At 43.6% G+C, this 24,649-nt stretch overlaps 2 protein-coding genes across 10 annotated transcripts in view; one reads left to right on the top strand and one right to left on the bottom strand.

Moving 5' to 3' along the window:
* SYCE3 (synaptonemal complex central element protein 3) overlaps window positions 1-5,006 on the top strand; it is a 13,705-nt gene extending 8,699 nt beyond the window's left edge. For all 7 annotated transcript variants that reach the window (XM_081177042.1, XM_081177041.1, XM_081177045.1 and 4 more), the window contains exons 2-3: window positions 3,000-3,108; window positions 4,741-5,006. In XM_081177042.1, the coding sequence (XP_081033168.1) occupies window positions 3,000-3,108; window positions 4,741-4,910 (279 nt within the window). In that variant the 3' untranslated portion in view covers window positions 4,911-5,006. The remainder of the gene's footprint in view (window positions 1-2,999; window positions 3,109-4,740) is intronic.
* A 9,015-nt stretch (window positions 5,007-14,021) lies between these two features.
* ADGRL3 (adhesion G protein-coupled receptor L3) overlaps window positions 14,022-24,649 on the bottom strand; it is a 548,667-nt gene continuing 538,039 nt past the window's right edge. For 2 of the 3 annotated variants that reach the window (XM_081176093.1, XM_081176100.1), the window contains one exon: window positions 14,022-14,423. In XM_081176093.1, coding sequence (XP_081032219.1) covers window positions 14,356-14,423 — 68 coding nt within the window. In that variant the 3' untranslated portion in view covers window positions 14,022-14,355. Of the gene's footprint in view, window positions 14,424-19,370; window positions 19,458-24,649 lie in introns of all 3 variants that reach the window. The other variant, XM_081176095.1, reaches the window with a different exon arrangement.

Here is a 24,649-nt window from a genome sequence, read left to right as displayed (position 1 = left end):
TAATACAGTGGTACCCCGCAAGACGAACGCCTCGCGAGACGAAAAACTCGCAAAACGAAAGGTTTTTTCGTTTTCGAGTTGCCTCGCAAGACGAATTTCTCTATGGGCTTGCTTCGCAAAACGAAGCTTGCCCCGGGGACAGCGGGTCTTCTCTTTTGAAGCAAGGGGCGGCGGGGAGAAGCGATCTTCTCCCCGCAGCCCCAGGTCCGGGGACAGCGGGAAGCGCTTCCCGCTGCCCCCGGACCTCTTTTGAAGCAAGGGGCTGCGGGGAGATCGCTTCTCCCGGTGCTCCGAAGCGGGGCAGGGGGGTTGGGTGGGAACACCTTCCCCCACCGCCCCGCTTCGGAACGGTGCTCCGAAGCGGGGTGGGGGGTGGGAACACCTTCCCCCACCGCCCCGCTCCGGAGCGCTGCTGCGAAGCCGGGCGGGGGGGGGGGCGGGAACACCTTCTGAAGGCGGGCGGGGGGCGAAAGTCTTTGTCCCCCCTGCCTGCCTTCCCAGGGGCTTTTAAATCGCCCCGGACAGCGGAGAAGTCCTCCGCTGTCCCGGGCGATTTTAAAATGCCACCCACCAGCATTTTAAGATAGCCCCGGACAGCGGAGAAGTCCTCCGCTGTCCTGGGGTTTTTTAAAATGCTGGGGGTGGGAAGAAAAGCCCTTGTCCCCCCCCCAGCCTTCAGAAGAGGTCTGGGGACAGTCTGTCCCCGGACCTGGTCTGAAGGCGGTTTCCCTAGGAACGCATTAATTGATTTTCAATGCATTCCTATGGGAAACCGTGCATCGCAAGACGAAAAACTCGCAAGACGGAGAATCTTGCGGAACGAATTAATTTCGTCTTGCGAGGCACCACTGTACTGACTGTACAAAATTGAAGACAACGGAAATTGGCTGTTGAGAAGCACTTTTTAGAGTGTTCAAAGCACTCCACAATTTTCCCAGTCCTTAAAAAAAAATCCTGGAGGGCAAGTATATTTATCCCTGTATTATAGATGCAGGAGATGAAGTGGAAAGTGGCAGATCCAAAGTCCCATAGCGAGTTCAGAGCTGAAGTTCAAGCCATGGACTCCTTGAATGATTGCTCCGTTTCCGAAACCAGCTGTATTTATTATTTTATTTCAAATATTCATATCTTGCCCTTTCACAATATTAAACAAAATCCATCCTATAGTTTTAAAGATGGGATCATTCAGGTTTTTTGTAGAGTATTGTGAATGTGTTGGGTAATATGGTTCCCTCTCTGGTCATCTTCCCTTGAAGTGTTTCCAAAAGGAAAGTTTTCTCTAGAACCCGCCGTTCTTGCAGAGATCCCTTATCTGTACATTAGAGCTTTTATGAGGAACCTTTCGAATCTACCGTGAAACTTTCAGCTTTTCAGCTTTTGTTTGGGATGGCCATAATTCCCTGGCCCTAATCCAACAATGGCTGTCTGCCACGTCTGTGCCTGATGCAGGCACTATTTTTGGCAAGATTTCACTTCCACAAGCATAGTATAAAACAAAAACAGTTTGAGATCTGGAGTTTCTGAAGTTAAGCATTTAAATTATTGTCAGCATCATCTTCTTCAAAGTGATTTAGTGTCTATCTTTTTCAGCCCTGATAGATGAATTTATTGTTTAAGCTAGGGTGCCTAACTGGTACTGTAGCCAAAAATTCAAGTATGCACTTAAAATATATTCTCTTTGGCACTTGGGGACTACTTACTAGGGATGCTTGTTTGTTTGCTTGTGACTAATATACTTATTTGATTTTATTCTACATTTACTGTGGTAATTGAGGTTTTCTTTTCCCATGTGCCCACTATTGCACAGCTGTCAAGAGGTATAATTTTGCAATCTGAAGTGTTAGAAGTTAAGTGTTTCGATCTTTACTTTGACACATAAGAAGTGCTCTGATTTTCAGAAGTATTGAATTAATCATTTAAGTTCATTTTCTCTAAACATACTTGTAGCCCCCCCGCCCGCAAGTATTCAATATTTTATATCCATTCATCCAAAATTCATTGGGGTGTTTTGCAGTCTTTTTTGGGGGGGGGGAAAGGGTGAAAATTACAATTTTCTGATTTTGGTCCAGTTGTATAAAGTGTTTAAAGGTAAAGGTACCCCTGCCCGTACGGGCCAGTCTTGCCAGACTCTAGGGTTGTGCGCCCATCTCACTCAAGAGGCCGGGGGCCAGCGCTGTCCGAAGACACTTCCGGGTCACGTGGCCAGCGTGACATCGCTGCTCTGGCGAACCAGAGCCGCACACGGAAACGCTGTTTACCTTCCCACTGGTAAGCGGTCCCTATTTATCTACTTGCACCTGGGGGTGCTTTCGAACTGCTAGGTTGGCAGGCGCTGGGACCGAACGACGGGAGCGCACCCCGCCGCAAGGATTCGAACCGCCGACCTTTCGATCGGCAAGCCCTAGGCGCTGAGGCTTTTACCCACAGCGCCACCTGCGTCCCTGTGATAAAGTGTTTACTCAGTCACAACAACAATGGGAAGCACCCTGCAGACCCTATTCTGGCTTCTGCAGTGGGGTGGAACTATTGGACCCAATCCATAGACTGTGCTAAGACACCAGCTGCATTTAGTTCCTCCTCATGCTCAAATCTTTTGATATGCAATGTTCATTATAAGAACTTGTAACTTTTAAGAACAAAAGATGAGCTCATCTGGTCTAGCCTGAGACCCCTGGGTATAGAGTCATAATAATAATAATAATAATAATGGCATCCTGTTATCAACCACTGAGAACTGGTGCCTGAGTTCGCTTGTTTTCCTACTCCCTGTTGAAGCCTGTGGGCTGCGACTGTCTACTTACTGTTCTTACTGGTCTTCACCTGCAGTAAGCTGCTCTGGGACACTTTGCCTGAAGATCAGGGTAGAAATGCTTAAAATATACAAAACGTTCTCTTCTATACCATGCAATTATTAAAAGAGTGTAAGAACATTCTGTGTGCTTTAAACATAGGCTTCACAAAGTTGTACTGCCACTCATCGCTTCCTTCTTCCCTGTTAGATGGCCAAATGTGAACCCTGTGAAAGAAATTACGACAACATGGTGAAAATGCTTGAGGATCTGAACAGGGATTTAGAGAAGCTCCTGGAAGACATGGAAAAACTATCAGGTGTGGTACTATTCCTGTAGAGGATTTATGTGTTGCTAATTATATCCCCCTGAGCCACCAAGGGAGAAATTAGTGTGCAGATTACAATGCTCATCCAGGATCCATTAAATCTGATGTGAGGGTCTGATGCTCATCCACATCTGAGTATAACTAATCAATACATGCAATTAAGAGCTGAATAAGTTCTGTAGTGTCAGGACAGGAACATGCTAAACTGCTTGGGCATATGTCCGTAGAAACTGTAGATTACTTATACAGTTGCTACTGTATAAGTACTATTCATTAGAAAGATTGCTAATTTAAGCACCTTTAAGTATGCTCTCTATTTCTTTCCACAAAGCATTGATTTTTCAGGTCTCACAGAACAGACAATAACAAAACCCCAACGTAACAATTATCCCTTTCAAGATGCTACCATTCTTTTGAATGCTGAGTTCCTAACTATAAGAATAACCAATGGACAGAATTTCTTGTTTTTATAGTATTCTGTCAAATATGACAAGAAAGATTTTCCTGGTAGAATATAATGAATTAGAGCTAAATTACACATTGATTTTTGTGAACATAGATTTGAACCTGCAGGGAGAAGAGCAGTGTGAGGGTGGGTTTCAAACATGGAACTGGGTGGAGAGAGGATTTAAATCTTATCCACCACTTCTCTTCTCTCAGGTTACTTTCTAAAGAGGTTTTTCAGTTCAAGGACAGGTTGTCAAACTACTATAGACTTCAAATGGATTCTTTTTTTAAAAAAAACACCCTGGAATCTTTGTAGAGAGGATTGCAATGGCACAAAGAAAGTCAAATACTGATCGAGCCTCTTGGATAATTAAACAATGCCTCAGAACCTAATCTAGGTTTTGATGTGAGACAATATTTGCAGGAGTTCTATTACAGATTCATTCAAACATTTCCACTAATTAGTACATACTTTAAAAAAAAACCTATTCTCAGCCAGATTGGATAAAAACGGCAAGCTAGCTGTCATAAATGGCATTAGGTTGTTCTGCCACCATGGTCTAGTTAACTTGAAAAATAACATTTAAATTACTGAATGTGCCCTATAACAGCGATTCTCAAACTTGGCTGAGATTTGCTGCACAGGTGGGTAGGGGTGATGAAAAGTGTGTGTTGTGGGGGGTTAAGATCACAATGCAAACAGAGCCATCCTCCCGCCATCTGGGACGATCTTCATTAATCTATGTTTTTTTGTGGGCAGGGGGAAGGACAGCTGCTTTTGCTATCATTGCAGTCTGATTTGGGAAAACTCGCTGATTTGTTTTAATAATTCCCTATGCACATTTTTTTTTTTGGGGGGGGGGAGATATTCTATTGCTTTTCTAATGCAAGTGTTGGATGAGTGACCCCACCCCACAGATATGTACACCCAGAAGCAGCATGTCATTCTTCCCTGAGGGTCAATGATGTTGTGGAAAGCTGTCAATGAGTAAACTAGTTAGTTATTGCAGTGAGTGCAGCACTGGTTTGAAACTTAAAAGTGTATTTGAAGAGGTATTTAGTCTCAGAGCTGGCGACTCTTCCGTTTTGTTATCAGTTTCATCTTTTCCTTCTCATCCATGCCACTGCAACAAATCTCATCAAATTAGTGACTCTGCATTTTGCACCCTGTCCCAGTGCAGGCGACATGGATGGCTTATGATATGGTGGTGATGCGTGCTAACCCAGACTTGGCCAACTCTATGAGACGACTGGAAGATGCTTTTCTCACCTGTAAGGAAGAAATGGAGAAGAACTGGCAAGAAATGTTGAAGGAAACGAAGGGTGCTGAACAAAAGCAAGAATGAATGGCTTCTAAACTCCCGGTGGAAATACAAGCCTTGGAAGAGTTGATCTTGACCAATCACTTGGTTCAGTGGTTATTTTAAAATTCATTTTAAAGATATATGTCTGGTGTGTTTCTATATCAAATTTTCCATATGAGTGAAAACGTATTGGTGTTTTCATTTGTCCATTCATATATATTTCCACCACTGTATCAACCACTGAAAGTAAGGTCTACTCTCAGTTTGGTTTGTTATATTGTCCTATAAAATTAATGCCCCGGGGAGTGAGAGAGAAGAGAAGCTGCAACAGCTTGGGGGAGGGAGATTGATGGCTTGATCTTATACATATTTACACAAAAGCAAGACCTCTGGGCTCACAGAAATTACTCCCAATCACATGCGCACGCGATTGATGCCATAATTCACAAATGAGGAAGAAAGTGGGAATTGCTTCTACTTGACCACTAGATGGCACTCAATGCACAAATAAGATCAGCTCTAGGAAAGCAAGTCCCAGCTTTCTAATGAACAGGTTTTATTTCCTGAAAATATTTGTTTTTAGGGATATAGCCAAACAAACAGGGGAAGTAGGTAGGAATTCCCCAAAGGACAATATTCTAGAGTTCTCCAAACTAAATATCTTTCTAATATAGCATTTGGAGATGAATGGTGATGGCATGTGCCTGTTATTAAACTAATAGAAGCCAGCTCTCTTTTAATAGCATCCAATAATGAGGAGACCTTAAGAGTTGTATGTAAGCATTAAGGCTGCTGTTGTATACCTATTATGTGCATCTCTCCCGAGCACATGCCCCATCTGTAACGGTCTTGTAAAAACACTCATTCATATTGCAAAGGCTGCTTCTCTCCCTTCTTTCTTGCGTGAACAAGTATGACATGTTAACATAAATAGCATTAGAAGCTCAAAGGCATTTTATACCTCAGCACGTGAAAGAGCATAAGGGATCTAGTGAACTTGGTGGCTAGGTTTGGAATTGAACATAGGTACTCCCAGTCCAACCCTAACCACTATGTTACATTAAGTAGACAAAATGAGATAATGTTTGCTGCTTTAATCACTCAGGGGTACATATAATAGGCAGTTCTCTCTCTTCTTGAAGCTTTAAGGCTATGTGTTTGGAATACGTTAGACAGCCATGTGAGGTAACTAGTTTGGAAGGGGGGATATTTAATTTATCTGGCTGGGAATGGGAGGGATATTAAGAGGGAAAACTGAGCAGGGAAAAGTTTAATTTCTTTGGTCAAAACTACCCCATCCCAAAGCTGTTTTATTTTTTAAAGATTGGTATCGACATTACATTACACACATATGCATGCAATGTATTGCTGCGCCATTGCACATGGGTGGCTGGGGTAGGAGAAAAAGCAAATGAGAACTGCTCAGAACATAAAGGGTTAGAATTATTTTCTAAGCTTTAATACTGTACATATTCATATCCAATTTTACATACCATTTAACCATCAGTATGTACCATAGTTCCTATAAGAATATAGCTTAATACTAAAAGCCCATTTTCTTTTCTTAGGGAAAATTCTCATAGCATATGCAGTTGCAATTTCCATACCCACAAACCAAAACATATGTTGGAAAGCTTGAGGGTTATTGTGATCAATTTTTCCCCAAACTTCCCAATTTCTTACCCTATCTGAATAAGTGGCAAAATACTGTTCATAAATTTATTTTTTAATGAAACCCCTTAATTGCTTTTACCATCTTACAGAAAAATACAAGTGTGATGGAATATTCCACATTTATTCAAATATAATTAGGCGATCCAAATCAGGTGGCTAATTTGTATTATTTAGAAAACAGATAAGACATGGATTGACATTGAATTGGCAGACACTGAAGTATCATTAAGAGTCCTGCCTTTTCTTAAACTCATTCCCCAAAGCATTACAAATAATATGAAATCTCTTTATACAGTGTGCTTGTTATGACATGTAAATATCAGCAAACACATTTGTTTGCCCTGTATTCCCTATATTCCTCTTTAATACCAACTATATTTCATCCAGCGTTTTCTAATGAGGATTTGCAGAAATAATGGGAGAGTTGGGAGTCCAAATGACTTCATAGGCTATAACATCTATTTCAAAATGACAAACTGATTTCTGATGCCTGGGTGAAGTTTCAGCTTGAAGGGGTTAAAACCAATCAGCTACCATTTCACCTAATAAATCATTTTATCATGGACTGCAACATTATGAAGCAGGTAACTAGAATATGTATGACCGAGAAGAAGTGACATTAGAGTCTGCAGCAGAATCTAAAGACTTAGCTTGCAAGATAAATGGAATTTTATTAACACTATCAACAGGTACTGTACATTAATGGACAGTTTATGTCTCCCCTTTTCAAACTGAAAACCAATGGTTTCATCTGGTATACTGCACATTTCTGTGGCAAGTTAAGCTTGACAATTGCATCCCTGTAGAGAGACCGTGTGATATTTTGCCAGAAGGCCTAGGTTGTATGTTGAGCTTCAGACCATGTCTGAAGCTCAACATACCATAGTGCTCTACTACAGCGGATAAAAGACAATAGTGTGTCCCTGGCCACAGCCAGCACACCTATGCATCTGAGTAACCCATACACACATACCTGCAGTGAGCTTGACTTAGGTTTCTGCTCTCTGAGACTTGTATATTGGCATTAAGAATGAAAACATGTCGTTCATACTTCATATTGCTGCAGGGATCTATAGCCCAGGTGTACTTGCAGCAGACATGGCTGCCTCACAGTGATCTTAAAGCCATTCTCTCTCAACCCAGCCTACTTCAAAGAGAGGATAAAACGAAAGGACAAAATAGGACAAATGCTTGTAATATCACCCTGAGCTTCCTGTTGGCATAAATATGAAGACCCTTCACCTGTATGTTTTGATGTCCCTGTGGAGTGTTCTAGTGCAGTCTATTCTCCCGTCGTTTATCTATTAATGAGAAAAGTCTGATGATTGAAATTCTAAAGTCTCGGGTAATATTATTTTGTGTGGCCAAGGGGTTTTGAGTGTCCTTTCTTCCACCCCACCAATCACCTCTCCCGTGGTCTGAACTCTGCAGCATTCCTGGGTGTCCACGTTTCCTGAATATCCCATGACACTCTCAACCTGCCTTTACTGTAAGTGTCGGAAGAAGTCAAGATGTTCATTGTTATTTTGTTTGAAAAGTGGTCTCCTTACTTTTAAAGAAATCAGCACAGACTTTTTTTCAAGGTGAAATGAAGAACTTCCCTTAAAAACAAAGCCAGCAAGCACGCTAATCCCAGGGATTCGCTCCCTCCCCGACTTCCTGTGCTTCAATTAAAAATCCGTAGGTAGATGTCACAGGACAACGTCTCTCATGTCCTGTGTCCCCCCCCCCCCAGATCAGGAGCATCATCAGCCAGAGAGACCCAAAGGCGCTGGAAACATGTTTAATGGACAGAAAACTACACATGCCACCCACAGCCAAGTAGCTAAGCTCCACCCTAATGAAAGGATAAAGAAATTCTAAACTGCGAGGCAGAAAAATAGAAGCCTCTTTTCTTGGGAAATGCAATTTTTGAGAAATTAGAGGACCAGTTTCAGCAGAGCAAAAACCAACCATCATAGCTTAATTAATAAAGCAGCTGCAAACATTGTTTCATCTCCTAAGACTATTAATATTTTTGAAGTGATCTGCAAGTTGCAGTTAGATTACACTAAAAAAAAAAAATCCTTTATCAAATGTTTGCACTGAGTCTATGTGTGTGCCAGTCTTCTGCAAAGGGAATGTGGTTTCTTCATTTCCAGTGCTATTATTCGATAGCCACAATGTGAAAGTGTTGTTTGTTACAAAAGAAACAAAAAACACCGAAACTTTGTAATTGTTACAGTGATAAGCAAACATCATTAATTGAACATTATAGATGAATCCTTGGTGAAATAAGAACACTTTATAAATTAAGAATTGTTTCCTCAAATAATTATTTCCCATGTTCAAATAGTCAGAGTGATTTCATCTTTAATTGGCTTTTCATTTAAAGGATGAACATTGCATGGATGGGAAATGATTTCAGGGCTGTCTTATGTAAATTACCTGCACAGAATAACGGTTCACGAAGTTACTAGGAGAAAACCATCCCTGCCAGAGTCCTTGTGACACTGGATGAAAATTTCCCGCATCATTAGCATCCAGTGGGAGAGGAGGTTGGATAGGCTAATAGAAAATGTTATTTAATTGCTATTATCTAATTCTGCTCCTGCTGAGGTTAGCAGTAGCACCTCCTTTAATTTTCAAGGAGCATCAATTCCACTCTGATTGGATTCACAATGTATGCGCCTGTGCATTTTACTCAAAGGTAAATCTCGCAAATTTCAAGGTGGTTTACTGTCAGATAAATGTGCATAGAGTTGCAGTCGTAAACTGCTAACTTGCTTGTGTTTGTGTTGCCATGCACATATACACAAAGTCAAAGGGTAATTTCAGGCCATTTCTGTTTTGGTAATCTACCCGATGACCTCCTGCATCTGAAAGACAACGGTGGGGTAGTGATCTGTACGGGTATCTTTTCTATGAAAGGCATCCAGGACCAGATCATGTGAGAAAGCCTATAGGAACAGAATAAGCTGTCTTCTGCAGAATCAGACCATTGGTCCAGTTGGTCAGTATTGTCTACTTGGACTGGTAGAATCTCTCCAGGGTTTCAAGACCAGGGGTCCTTCCCAGCTGTACCTGCAGATTCTGGGAACTGAACCTGGGACCTTGTCTGCACTCCTACGCTGTGCAATCACCCTACCTTCCTCGAATACGGACATAATGTTCATTTCTATATACACAGCCACAAACAAAGAGGATAGGATGAGCCATCTCAGGAAGAGAACACCAAGAAAAACACCTGAAAAAATCTTAAAATGACATCACTGTGTGAGATAGGAAGACATAATGATGGATGAAAAATATCAGTGGCTGAGTCAGCTACACACACTTCTGTTGGCATCCATCTGTCTCAACGGAATATGTCTCCAGGAATGACTAGGTGCAAGCCTGGGTAGTGTGTATGGAGGTGTCCACACAACAAGACCACCCTCTCGGCCATGAAGACAAGAGCAACATCTGTTTGGGCAAGCCAGTGCTGGAGTGTGTCCAAGTGTCCTGTATGGATAATCACCGATGCAGCAGGTGTCTCACTTACTCCCTTTCCCCCAGGTAGGTTATAGACACTCATGATCTATGTGGGTATGCCCACATAAATAATGAAGTTTATGGGAAAATAAATAGCCCAGTTGTTACTCAATCTAAAAGACATATATGTGGGCATTTTGGGGGAGTTCTTTTGGGGCCTTGTGGAGAGGGATGTTGTTTATTCAAATCGATTGCTTTGTCAGAGCATACTAGTAGGTCATACCATTATTAAACCATTAATTGGTTTGGGAATTATATCAGATTGCCTGAAGTTGCTTTAAATCTCATCATATGTCAGTTGCTTCAAGTTGCTTTATTTGCAAACAGTCCATCTTATGGGTTTTGTTTCCCTCTCTACAAGCTTTCCTAATGCCATCCCATAATATCATTAAGCTTCGTAAAATAACAAGCTGAGGGATTCCTTCCAGTCACAATCTTCAGCCTGTGGCTTTTGCTGGAGAAGCTTCATTTCCTGTTCCGCTGGGTTGCAGTTGAGCAAATTTGAAGCTTGATTGGGGAACCCAACGAGTGCTGGAGCAACGGCCAGGATTTGGCATGATACACCCTGGCATTCAATGGACCCCAAAATCAACACATTGAGAAGAAAGGATGTAAATAAAGACACCTATTTTGGAAACAACACCCAATCCCACGAAACTAAACTGAGTCCCTTTATTTAAAGATGGCCTCATTTTTAACCTCTGTAATTTCCCAACATATAGCAGAGCAGCTTTGGCTTGCCCCAAAAGTTATGAAGCCTGATTATACACTGTTGGAAAGACTAAGCAGCCAGCGTGGAATTGGAGGCCAGGAATGATCACCCAGTCCAAAGGTGCTTAGAAGCACTGTTCCCAGTTCCACTTCCAAACATTTTTTCCTGTACAAGGCATTGCAGCTTCCCTTCCCCCTTTCCCAAAGGAGGTTCCAAAAGGGTTGCCTTCTGCCCTGTATAATACAGAATTGCCCTGTGTTTCCATGTAAAATGTACTTTGTCCTGTGTTTCTGCACTCCTCTCTCCTGGGGAGACAACTTGAGTAAAATATGGGGGGGGGGCAGGTAAGCTCCACCACTCATAATCAATCAAATGATGGGGCACACCCACACCATTTGAATGTCAATGCCCATCAACTTGGGGGTGGTGGTGGCCCCCTTATTTTTTATTGGGGGGCCAAAGAGACCGTGGCTCCTAGGAGCTGCCTCCTATGTGCCCCCTCTCACTGCCAAATTAGGGATCCTCTCCAAAAGTATGTGTGTGAAAGGTCATATATTTAAGCTCTGGGTGGCAAAGCACAGAAAGATTTACAAATTTTATTTTTGTGTGTGTGTGTGTGTGTGAGTGAGAGAGAGAGAATTTCCAGAGGCTGCAATATATTGTAATGGATTGCGTTGAAGTCATTTCAACACCAGATGGGGGGGGGGCATAGCTGTCAACCGTCCCTTATCGGGCGGGATATTCCCTTATCCCAGTGCTTTATCCCGCTGCTGTCCCTTATTGATGATGTCCCTTAAATTTCCCGGGTTTCAAAGGAAGCAGCTCCTCTCCCCCCCCCCCGCCGGCCAGGGAGGAGGGAGGCTCCAACTGTGTTGCTTGGCTGCGTTGCTCACCCAATAAGGAGTCAAAGAACGACTGGGGGGTGGAGCTTGCATGCCTTGTGCCGATCAAATTGGCCGCCTTGCCTGGGGACTTGCCTTTGCTCAGCGCTTCCCAGTGGAGAGGTGACGGTGGTTTTCCTTGCTGCATCCCCTTTGCCGGGTTGCTGCGCTGTGGGAACCACCACTTGAGGCTTCGTTTGGCTGCTGGCTGGGCTTTCTGCCTTTGGCTCTGAGGGGCTCAGAAGTTGAACATACCTGTGTTTGGAAAATCCCTTATTTTGGCTGCTGATCCCTTATTTTCGAGGCTGCTGGCCCCTTATTTTCAAATCTGTAAGTTGACAGCTATGGGGGGGGGATTCACCCACCCTGCCCTGTCCTGTATTTTGCCAGATCAAAGGTGGCAACGCTGCCCTATAGTTGCTGTTGGATCATTTCCCAGTCCTTTCTCTCACTTGCTTTTATGTGCAGCCCAGGCATCTGCTTTGGCCCTCACCTCCCGCCTTACTTGGTTTCGTTTTGCATTATTTGGGGTTTGAGAACCCAATGCCTGAACACAGAATTTCTCCCATTTCTCTAGCCCTCCCAAGTGCTGTGTTCAGTGCAAACTAAACACCGGTTTCACAGCACTTCAGATCAGCTCAAACGTGGCTCATTTAAGTTAAGCTAATTCATCAACCCCCTTCTGCCTCTGGCAGTTATGGCATAAATCTTGGTGGAATGTGCACATCTTCCCCTTCAGCACATGGTTTGTGCTCATGGTTTTATTTACATGACCTTGCTTTCAATCGTCTTTGCACCTGAAAAAGTTTCTGGGTTGACATGGTGCTTGGCTTGCAGTTGGTGCATAGCCCACAATTCCTCCTGAAATCCTGCAACTTTTTATAACCCTACTGTTCAGGGGTGGGTGTGTTGTGTCTCTTGTCTGCCATAGGGCAAGAGAGCAACTCCAGATGGCAATAATGAAGTCACATTAGATAATAATGCATCACAGAGCAACGAATAAAGTGGATTGATGTGTGGGCAGTGCAGTATAAATCGATCACATGTTGCAAAACATGCCCACAAAAAGCATCAGTCCAGAGGGTCCCTGACTCAACCAGGCATCTGGAAGCGAAGTATTTCTTCTGTGGGAACAGCTGGTTTGGGGATGAAACAAGTGGCACCTGCCAAAAACTGCTGCCCTGTATCCCTCTATAAGGATGAGCAAAGCATCCGCAAAGCATTCTCCATGTTAACACAGAACGGATCTGAGCTGTTCCGTCCCCAAACTGGGGGAGAGATAATTTCCCTTGTTCTTCCTCTTGCTTCGGACATAGGTAAAGAAACCTTTTAAAGATTATTTTAACCTCCCTTGCAAGCCTGAGCTCGATCTGAGCTTCAGTCGGCCTCGCCTTCACCCTGAGAAGAGTGTTGCATCATGACGTGGCAGCATTCCTTGCAGCTTTGCAAAGGGGAACAAGATTACTGCCTCCACTAATCATGTTCCTGCTGCTGTCCACTTGGGAATTAAGAGGAAAGGGGGTCATTTGGAGGGGGGCATCGATGGGTGTGTGTGTGGGTGTGTGTGTGGGTGTGCAGGTGAGAGCCAGCCATCTCAAACTCAAATTTTATTCCAGGCCAGGGAGAACTTGGGGCGCGGGTGGCGCTGTGGGTAAAACCTCAGCGCCTAGGACTTGCCAATCGTATGGTCGGCGGTTCGAATCCCCGTGGCGGGGTGAGCTCCCGTCGTTCAGTCCCAGCTCCTGCCCACCTAGCAGTTCGAAAGCACCCCTAAGTGCAAGTAGATAAATAGGTACCGTTTTATAGCGGGAAGGTAAACGGCGTTTCCGTGTGCTGCGCTGGTGCCGGCTCGCCAGAGCAGCTTCGTCACGCTGGCCACGTGACCTGGAAGTGTCTTCGGACAGCGCTGGCCCCCAGCCTCTTAAGTGAGATGGGCGCACAACCCTAGAGTCGGACACGACTGGCCTGTACAGGCAGGGGTACCTTTACCTTTTACCTTTAGGGAGAACTTGGGGCATTTGTTTTGTCTGCCTCTCTTTGGAAGTGGACTTCAGTAAGACTCCCATTGCCCATTCCCAGATCCAAGCCTGGAGATGTCCACTGGCATCGCTATCCTGGAACCTGCACCACAAGGAAGGCTATTTCCATACTCTGTGTATCATACTCTCTGTATCAAAGAGTGGGGAAATCTGCTGGACATGGCACCAATGTCCATTTGCACGGGGACATCTCATTCGGCATGTGGCAAAAAGCAAAGATTCACTTCCATACCCCGTCTGCCACACAGAGCAATGTGCAGAAGAGTACAAGGGCTTGAAAAATTCTCGTACATCTCAGTTGCACTGTGAAGCTATAAATGAACCCGAACCTTCGTAACAGAAAATATTCACACTTTAATGTATAAATAAAAGGAAAGAATCCCAAGGTACCTTGCTTATGTTACACTTTTCAAATTGCACATACACACATCTGTTAACTATGTCCTTTCAGAGATGATTTTACACATCTAGTCAGTTTAATGCATGGCCAGTTAGAGGCCGCAGCAGTGTGTGTGTGTGTGTGTGTGTGTGTGTGTGCGCACGCACATGGGTGTGTGTGAAACAGAGAGAACGAGAACACATGCACACAATGCACACATGTGCACACACACACACACACGCATGCAGAGCACAAGATCCACCCAGGGATTTCACAAATCTTTCTGATATCAGATGATGCTGTCTTCCATCAGAATTCTTCGAAAGACGGGTTCATGTCTTACTGCAGTTCCGTGATCTAATAAAAAACACACAAGATGAATTGCATAATCAAGTAAATGTACATGCATTTTTATGTTATGTAAAAGAGACAAAACATGAAAGCCAAAACAGAAAAAATATAGTCCAATAACTGCATTCAAATTAGGTTCAAAAACTCAAACGGAAAAGATTCCTCTTGATGGTTGTAAGCCTCTGGAGAATCTGAAATCTTCCTCTTCCCTGAGGGTGACACAAGGTGGCCCCTTGCTTGATATGACAGATGAGAGAACAAGGCTGACTCACTCTGTGCATGGAATTGTTAGACCACTTGGCAGGTTTCCAAGAAGAGAATTATTTCCCAGCTCTGTACTGTAGATACTTTCTAACCTAGAGATGCTGTGGGTTTGAATGTGGGAACTCAAGCAAACAAAAGATGTGTTCTACCACCAGACAACTCCATTTAGTGCTACAACCAGTGCTTTCCCCCCTAAAAAAATGTTTAGGGGGTACTCTCATTTTGACTCAATAAAATCACCATTTTATAGTTCAAATCGGTGAAAATAAATACAGTAAATGGACAAAAGTACAAAGATTCACAAAATGTTTAGGGGTGTGCGTACCCCTGCATCTCCCCAGGAAAAAAGCACCGGCTCTAACCATCTTTCTTTCTACTTTGGCACATCCAGACTAGCAGTCATCACACTTCATTTTAGTTCCCCCTCCTGCTGGTGCAATGGCACCAATTTGCCATTAAAAAGAACGAAAGGCTCCAGTGATAAGAGACTGAGCGAAACCAAGATTGGGAAGTGGAAGAGTGAGAGATTTCTGTCCAGACCACACTCAGAAACACAAGACACAGTGCTGAAAGATCGCCAGGTTGCAGCATGGATTGTACTTAGGTTAATAGGAATTTGGATTTTCTACTGAAGTTGAGATTTAATGTTTGGGGTTAAAAAGAAGAAGAAATTAGTCTCGGATAGTGAAAAACCCATTACAAAACTCTATTCATTTAGCAGTTAGATGCAACCCACTTGGAGTCTTGCAACAGGAGCTGCTTTTTTGACAAATGCAAGCTGGGAGCAAGGAACCACACCAATGTACCAACGGCACAGCGTCTGTAACTGGTGCAGGGGAATAAAGCAAGTGAAACAATTTACCAAACACCTGACCAGGCAGCCACTTGTAAGCAGGAGTAAAACCTTTGCTCTTTTTTGCTGTCACTGTGGCTGGCTTTGTGACAGCTTTACAAAATGAAGAGAAAGGAGACGTGCCAAACTGTGAAGGTTTTAGGTCCGCGTTTCTCTAAGAGCAGCCCTGCCACAATTTCAAGAACAGAATGGGATGAAATAATAAACACTGAGAGCTGAAAGGTAAGAGAGGCAAAAGGCTCAAGAGTTACATGTTGGCTAAAAGGCGCAGGAAGCAGCTGAGGGAATGAAGAGAAAAGACCAGTGATTTTAGCGGGGGGAAACACAGAAGCAATTGCTGTCTTCAATTTCAGGAATAGGCTCAATTAAAGTAGAACGAAAGCCCTGGAACCAGTACTCAGGCAGTGAATAACAAAGCAACAGAGTATATGTTCATTTGAAATAACAGTAATAATACTGAGTATTGGTTGCTGTCATGAATGGAGGATGCGTACACCACCATTAAACGCAGCCATATTTCCATTCAGCTCTCAGTCTTTTCAGCTCTACTGCCCCTTGGTGGTCCTTTTAGTCACCAGTGGAGGAACATGTACCGTATTTTTTGCTCTATAACACTCACTTTTTCCCTCCCAAAAAGTAAGGGGAAATGTGTGTGCGTCTTATGGAGCGAATACAGGCTGTGCAGCTATCCCAGAAGCCACAGTGATCCCTCTTGTTGTTCTGGCTTCTGAGACTCAGAATATTATTTTTTATTATCTCTTGTTTTCCTCCTCCAAAAACTAGGTGCATCTTACAGTCTGGTGCGTCTTATAGAGCGAAAAATACGGTAGTCCACCAGAGATCTGAACATACAAATTCCTGATCCTAAGATAGGTTTCTCGTAGTTGCTTTTAAAATAAACTACTGCGGAGGGAAGCCAACATGGTGCCCTGCAGATGACATTAGACTCCAGCTTCCATCAGCCCCAATGAGTATGGCCAACAACAAGATACTCTTAAGGCCAGGCGTGCTCTATGTGGGGCTGCCCTTGAGTCTGGTCCAGGAAGCTCCAGCTAGTGCAAAACGCTGCGACTAGACTGGTGATGGGAACAAACTACCACAAAAACATGGCACCTGTTAAGTTGTGGGTGAACATATCAGACGACACAGCGATTCTTCAAACAGCTCTTGTTTATTCACAGGCCAGAACAGAACTGAACTGAAGGGTTCAGCCAGCCTGCTTATATAGAGCTCCACTAGAACGCAACAGTAACAACTTTCTGTAACTATCCAATCACTGAACATCACTTTCGATCCCTTATTTGCATATGTGGACCTGAGTGAAAACTATCTACAGTACCCCCTGCTGGCCCAGGGTGAGAACTTCAGTACATAACAGAATCCAAATTCACTTCTGCCTGTCCTTGCCACCCTATTGCTCACTCCAGCCCTTGTACGACTATTTCGGACCACAAAGAAGACACTGTTGGGCAGCCCCACAACATGTGAATCAAAGTGCCATTCATTTTTGGCATAAACCTCGTTTCCTTTTCAAATTGATTCTGGGGACAAGTCCCCAGAATATGAGTATCTGCTGTATTCATCTCCAACTGAGATAAAGTGTTGGTGTTTCAATATGCTGCTTTCTGCTGACCCTGAATCAGTGGGCTCTTCATTTCCTTATTCCAGACCTCCTTTATTGTCCAAAATGTTGGTTAATATTATTCTACTAATATGAGTTTGATCAAACTGTGAGAGGCAGGAGTGCCTGACGTGCTCTGGTCCAGGGGGGTCACGAAGAGGCGGACACGACTAAACAACAACAACAACAACAAATTATTCTGTGATGGGAATGTTGTTGGGCTGGGCCCCCCAAAGTTACTTCAAAGGCTAACAGGAAACTTGGACACTCTACGGTGGGCTGTGGTCTAAACCTCTGAGCCTCTTGGGCTTGCCGATCGGAAGGTTGGCGGTTTGAATCCCCGTGACGGGGTAAGATCCCATTGCTCTGTCCCAGCTCCTGCCAACCTAGCAGTTCGAAAGCACGCCTGTGCAAGTAGATAAATAGGTACCACTGCGGCGGGAAGGTAAACAGCGTTTCCATGCACTCTGTCTTCCGTCACGGTGTTTCGTTGCACCAGAAGCGGTTTAGTCCTGCTGGCCACATGACCCAGAAAGCTGTCTATGGACAAACACCGGCTCCCTTGGCCTGACAGTGAGATGAGTGCTGCAACCCCAGAGTCGCCTTTGACTGGACTTAACTGTCCAGGGGTCCTTTACCTTTTTACAGTGGGCATAGATTGTTGTTGTTAACATTTCTTAGTTGCTTTCTACAAAAATGTCTCAAAGCTACTTAACAATATAAAATACATCACTCAACTGTGAGTCATGAAGGCCGCTCCCTGCAAGGTCCTTTCCATCTGGCCTAAGGGGCAGGATCCACACTCACCACCTCTACGGAAGAGGCTCCTGGTGAGACCAGAGGGACATCGCTATGCCTGACAACAAACCCAAACTATTGGATTCTTTTGCCCCATCTTTTTGGGCCTGCCAAACAGCAGTGTCATGCTTAAGATTATATTTTATTCTCTTGATAATTAGGCTGTTTTAAATGTGCATTTTACATTTGGGAATTTTAGAATTTTTTTGGTTAACTTTGTGTTAAATATGTATTCTGTAGTTGACTTCCATTGTAATGTTTTATTTTGAAATCTTTAAGATAATATTTTAGTTTTCTGTTAATTATGTTGCTTTGACTGTACACTCTACATTTGATGTTCTTCAGATTGCATTATTGATGTTTTAATATGCTGTAAACCGCTTTGAGATTTTAAAAATATATATAAAGCGGTATAGAAATGAAATAAAAAAAATAAAAAATAGATAAAAATTCAGTTAAAAATGAGAGCCCCCCTTTATTGCTAGATCTGAGGGCATGTGAAGTAAAAGGCTATGGAGCCTTCAGATCCATGCCTTCCCTGGTCCCTGGTGCAGCTTATACATGAGAGCCAGTGTGGTGTAGTGGTTAGAGCAGTGGACTCGTAATCTGGTGAACCGGGTTCGCGTCTCCGCTCCTCCACATGCAGCTGCTGGGTGACCTTGGGCCAGTCACACTTCTCTGAAGTCTCTCAGCCCCACTCACCTCACAGAGTGTTTGTTGTGGGGGAGGAAGGGAAAGGAGAATGTTAGCCACTTTGAGACTCCTGAAGGGGAGTGAAAGGTGGGATATCAAATCCAAACTCTTCAAGTCCAAACTCTTCTTCATTAAATGACACATGCCCTTTTCAACCCTACTGGTAGGGTCTTGGCTGTGGAGGTGTGCTGTGAAGGTGAAGAAGGACCACCTGCCATCGGAGCTCCCTCTCTGAGGTTGGTGCTCTCTCTTGCTCTCTCTAACACCTAGAGAAGGAGATCCAACATGCCTATGGCCCTGGGATGCCCCACCAGATACGAAAGGATTGCACGATCAGTGAAACCTAATGGCATCTTGGAGGTGGGAAATTCTCCATTTCACATCACGTGAAGTCTCTCTTCATTATGTACTGGAAGGTGGATTGTTTTTAAGGATGTCACCTCAGGGACCGGGGTTTTTAAAGCTTTTTAAGCACATGGTTCCAGTCATCGGGACAGCGCAGGCAAATGACATTCCAAAGAATGGCATTAACTAGAAACTGAATTTAGTTTGTGCTTATAAAAAAAAGGTTCATGGTAATTCATGGTATAATGATAGAGGGGGAAATTCCCAAAGACTGGAGTTAAAAGGAGCAGGTTGACTAGACAATATCTAAGAGCCCACTGTGTTCAGGGAAAGGCTAAATGAATATCTATGGGTAAGAGGTGTATGTCATACACAGTACCTTGAGTTCCATGTTGTGGAGTGTACCCAGCAGTAGTCTCAAAATTGACCGATGGGGTGAGTGGCATATACACATTGATTTTCAGATCTAGAAAGGTATAGTGCAAGAGGAAGACAGGAACATGTAAAGATAACTGATGAATAAATGGTGATTTAAAAAAAAACCTGTAAAAAACTGACTATCATTAATGCATTTTTTTAAAAAAAAATCTGTACAAAAAGCAATCTTAGATCAGGTTTTTATTTTAAGACAATCTCCACAACTAATGATTGCCTGGCAACTTCACCACCGACTATATCAAGTGTGTTTCAGCAAATCCATCGGGCTCTGTTAGCTCCCTGCTATCCAAACCGCCAATCTTAAAACACTATTGAGCCAATTACGCACATGGGTCAATCGCCAATGACGAAAACGGAAAAAATCAAACGATTTTCTCATTTTGCTGCAATGTTCATGACTCCTACCTCTCACAGGTCAAATTGTCTTATCAACATAGAACAAACTAGAGTTGCAATCATAAAATTGCCTGAATTCCTAAATCTGAAGACTGTGTGGCTGAGACATCCACATCATCTGAGATATCCATTCAGACTAGACAGTTTTGTTCTGCCCAAGTGAATGTCTAGATGGACCTGTAACTCCCAAATCATTCTGGTTCTCCCCTAAGCAAATAAAGGCTGTTGTTGATGCCCTGGAACCTCATTTATACCCCAGATGGGCAGGGAATAAATAAATAAATAAATAATTGCATAGATGTTATTACGTACAAATCAAACTTCTAATATAGGAAACTAATGATAAATACTTGATTAAAAAATACAACCTATCTTTTTTAAAACAACAGCAACAACAGCAACAACAACAACTCATATTTAGGCCTATGACCACCCTATTTTAGCTGCTTGATGGTTGTTACTCAAATCTTTCAGAATCATCGAAACCTCACTCGCTAAGGTGTGACAAGAAGGTCTACATGCTTAGGTACAGATATTGTGCAGAAGGAATATTCTGCTGATGTCTCATAGGACATTCAGCAAGGGAGACGGCCCTTTGGGGAAAGACATATCTGGACTTCAAAGGTTTGGCTTGCATATGGACTTCAAAGAAGATTTGAACTCAAGCAAACCATATACCCAATTTAATGAACAACTTCTGTTGCCTCAAGGCTAGGCCCAGTGTTCTGAAAATTATGTGACAAGCCTTTTGTGTGATCTCAATAGGCAGAAAAATAAGTTGTTCCAGTATTATTATTTTTTTAATGTTTCTTCTATTCACGACAGTACACTCTCTCTCTCTCTCTCTCTCTCTCTCTCTCTCTCTCTCTCTCTCTCTCTCTCTCTCTCTCTCCACCATTCTCTGTTGACATTCTGAGATCCGTTTGGCCTCCATGCAATTCTTCTTCTCTTTCATTTGCCAAGAAGAGAAGGTGAGAGAGGAAAAGGTGAGAATGTAAATGCTTCAAATACGATCATTCTACACAGTTGCTAAGAGAAAAAGAAGTGAGAACAGGGGTTGCCGGGGGGTGAGATGAGCTCCCATGCGCAGACTGTTATGGGATGGAGTGGCGAGGAAAAACAAGGTGAAATGACTGCGAAGGGAGTTTGCCACACTAGCTTCTCATCATGAGTATGTTGTTTGAAACAAATGCACTGTCACAGACTCATAGCTATTGCCTTTAAAAAAATCCTATCAGAAAACACATCCCCAAAAGTGCATTTTTTGCCTTTTTAGATTTGGAAGATGATTCTACAATATCAAAGTTGCACAGCTTACATATTCAGGTAGGTAGCCGTGTTGGTCTGACACAGTCAAAATAAATTAAAAAATTAAAAAATTGTCCAGTAGTACATTAGAGACCAACTAAGTTTGTTCTGGAACGCAGGTGGCGCTGTGGGTTAAACCACAGAGCCTAGGACTTGCCGATCAGAAGGTCGGCGGTTCAAATCCTACGGGGTGAGCTCCCGTTGCTTGGTCCCTGCTCCTGCCAACCTAGCAGTTTGAAAGCACGTCAAAGTGCAAGTAGATAAATAGGTACCACTCCAGTGGGAAGGTAAATGGCGTTTCCGTGCGCTGCTCTGGTTCGCAAGAAGTGGCTTAGTCATGCTGGCCACATGACCCGGAGGCTGTATGCCAGCTCCTTCGGCCAGTAAAGCGAGATGAGCGCCGCGACCCCAGAGTCGGCCACGACTGGACCTAATGGTCAGGGGTCCCTGTACCTTTACCTTTAAGTTTGTTCTGGGTATAAGCTTTCGTGTGCATGCAAACTTAGTTGGTCTCTAAGGTGCTACTGGACAATTTTTTAATTTATTTAGCTTACATATTGCTTGATCAAACCCTTAAGGAGCTAAGCGATGATATCTGCTGCACCAGAATGAACCCACTCTGTTCTCATTGTTCATGTCTATGAGATGCAATATCCTTTTCACATGTACTACTTCCAAATCAGGTGTGCACACACACGTCCATTCGGTCTCTGTACTTTTGTGGATTTGGGGAGTTTTGTTTTTGTTTATATGCAGAACTTTGCATTCAATACCACTTTCTTAGTTTCATCTCAGTTTCCCATTCTGTCAGGGCCCTTCTGAATTTTATTCCTGTCTTCTGAGGTGTTAAGCTGACCTAGTTTTGTGCCATCCACACTTCAATCAGAATTACCTCTACCACTTCACTGAAGCAACTGATGAAAATCTTAGTTAGTATCAGGTGCAGGACAGGATTGCTGAGCCCTCAGAGCATGGTTTCCCAATCAGCTGTGAACCCACCTATCCCACATATATTCTATCCCACATTCAATTAGTTTGCCAGCCGAAATGTCATATGCTTTCTTGAAGTCAAGATACATTGCACCCAATGCATTTCCACAATCCACTAAGCTAGAAACCCGTTTTTTTTTTTTTAAAAAAAGAGAGAGGTAAAATTAATCTTGCTGGTTTTATTCTTCACAAATTCATGCTGGCCTACAAACTGATTCGGTTTTTTATAAAAAAAAATCTAGCCTAGTATCTTCCCCACCATCAAAGTTAAACTCAGTCTGTATTTTGCCAAATTTCACCCCTCTCCCCTTTTGAAGACTGGGGCAATATGTTCCTGCTTCCAGTTTTGTTGGCCGTTTACTTGCTCCCCACAATTAAACATAAGAACAAATAAAGAATTCTGCTGCTTCAGCCAAAAGGCAGATGCTACACAAAGGCTGCTGTTCTCCTTATTTCCAAGGTTGCCACAAGACAGAAGTACCTCCTCTGGTTGAACAGAATTGGGATCTTAGTCACACGGCTAAGATTAGCTTTGGAGCCACAGGGTTCTGATTCTGGTCTGTTTTGTATTCTGTTTTGACCTTCCGCCTCCTTTCCCTTTTCTTTTTGTGTTTAATAAACTTGGACCATTTGACCACTGAAGTTGTGTGTGATTGCCAACCTCAGGTTGAGAATCTCCAGGTTCTTAGATGCTCGGAACTCATACTACTAAAGGTTTGCAACCAGAGTTGCTCTTCTGAGAACTGGGAGACACTCAGGGAGTGTGGGCTGCCTTGGCACTCTGAATAACTCATAAGTGAACTGTCTGAGAAACACAGGATGCATTAGTCTCAGAGTTCTTGGGTTTTAGGAAGTTTAGGTACAGCTGTAGCTACGGGGGAAAGGGCTAGCCAGGTTTTTTTGCCCTGGGTAAAGTCTCCAGAGGAGCACCATTGCTTGTGTGTGTGTGCATGTGTGCACGCAAATCAGTAAATGTTCAGTTTCGGTTTCAGTTTCTGTTAATTGGTTCTCGTGGGAAACTTGCAGATTCTAGCTTCACCAATTAACTCAAGCTGGTGTCAATTTACTCTTGGCAGAAAGCCCAGGTCTGCTTGACCTAGAAACTACTCACTCTGATTGGTTAACGAGCAGCACTCAACTCTGTTATCTAGGGATTGCTAGCACAGTTTGATGTGAGGTGTTGTTAGGAGTAGAAGTGCTGTGTATGGTTTTGAGAGAGAGAGAAAGAAAGAGAAAGAGGATTTATTTTGTTTTATTTGTATGCAGAAACTCTGCTGGTTTTTTCCTTCTTTTAATAAATCCTGTAAATAGTTATTCTGAGTCTAGCTGACTAGTCATTACTGCCGCAACTAGCTTCTTCGCTGTGCAGGAAAACTCTGCTACGTTTGGGCTAAAGCCAGTAGGGCTATGCCTGACACTCCAAAGTTCCACGAGGTTATGGGCATTGTGCTGCCAGCCTGAGTTGCGGTGGTGTCAGCATCAACGGCGTTGGTTCCAGTAGTTCCAGAAGTTGTTGTTCTCTGGCTGGTTCCTGACCGTGGTGAGCTGGTGACGCAGCGGACAGAAGGACAACAGCTGCAGCGTGTGAGTGCTGGGTGCTGTGGTTCCTGTTTTCTCTCTCGGTGGTCGTGAGTAGCTGGTTCCGGGTTCCAGGGACATCGCTCTCAAGATGGCCTCACAACCAGGTCAGATGGCTTTTGAGCGTCTGAATGACTCCAATTACTTGCTGTGGTCGGAACGCATGCAGGCAGTGCTGCAGAGGGATCGTCTCTGGCAGGTGGTGAGTAAGTTTCCTACGAAGCCTGATGATGAAGACCTCGATAAAGACCAAAGAGCAAGGGCCACAATTGTCTTGGGGCTGGAAGATTCCCAGTTGCCGTATGTGAGGGGAATCAAGACAGCTAGAGGTGTGTGGCAAGCACTTAAAGAACTCCATGTGCGTGAGACAGCGGTTTCCAAGCTGTTCATTCGCAAGGCATTGTACAAGGCAATGTTACAGCCTGGGGTTACAATGCAGGAACACCTACACAGTTTACAGTTAAAGTTTTCTGCGCTGCAGGAAAGAGACTGTGCGTTAGACCAGCAGGAGAAGGTGGCTATTATTTTGAGTTCTCTCCCGGAAAGCTGGGATAATTTAGTTTTGTCTCTAGAAGGCATACAGGAGCGTGATTTATCAGTCAGTTACGTTACTGGGCGTTTGATTGAAGAATGGCAGAAGAGGCAAGAAAGGTCGTTGGCTGCAGAGGCTTCTACAGGTGGGCGGTTTGGAAGGAGTTCTCATGCCGTGCCAGAGGTGAAGCAAAAGCAGCGTACCGGTGAGGAGTCAGCGTTTGCTGTTAGGCGTTGTTTCCGATGTGGGTCTTCAGCGCATCTAAAACGACAATGTCCGGAGTTGGTCAAGTCTCAGTTGCCGGTGCAGGAGCAGAGACGAGATCAGCAGCAGCAGCAGCGTAAAAAGAAATTCTTCAAACGAAAACAGTCGGCTCAACTGGTGACCGGCGAGGTCAAGATTGCTGATGAGAAACA

Source organism: Podarcis bocagei (genome assembly GCF_964188305.1).
Source record: "Podarcis bocagei genome assembly, chromosome: 17".
In the NCBI taxonomy this organism is placed as follows: domain Eukaryota; kingdom Metazoa; phylum Chordata; class Lepidosauria; order Squamata; family Lacertidae; genus Podarcis; species Podarcis bocagei.
Note: the sequence above shows the minus strand (reverse complement) of the source record. Positions and strands in the feature narration are given on the sequence as shown.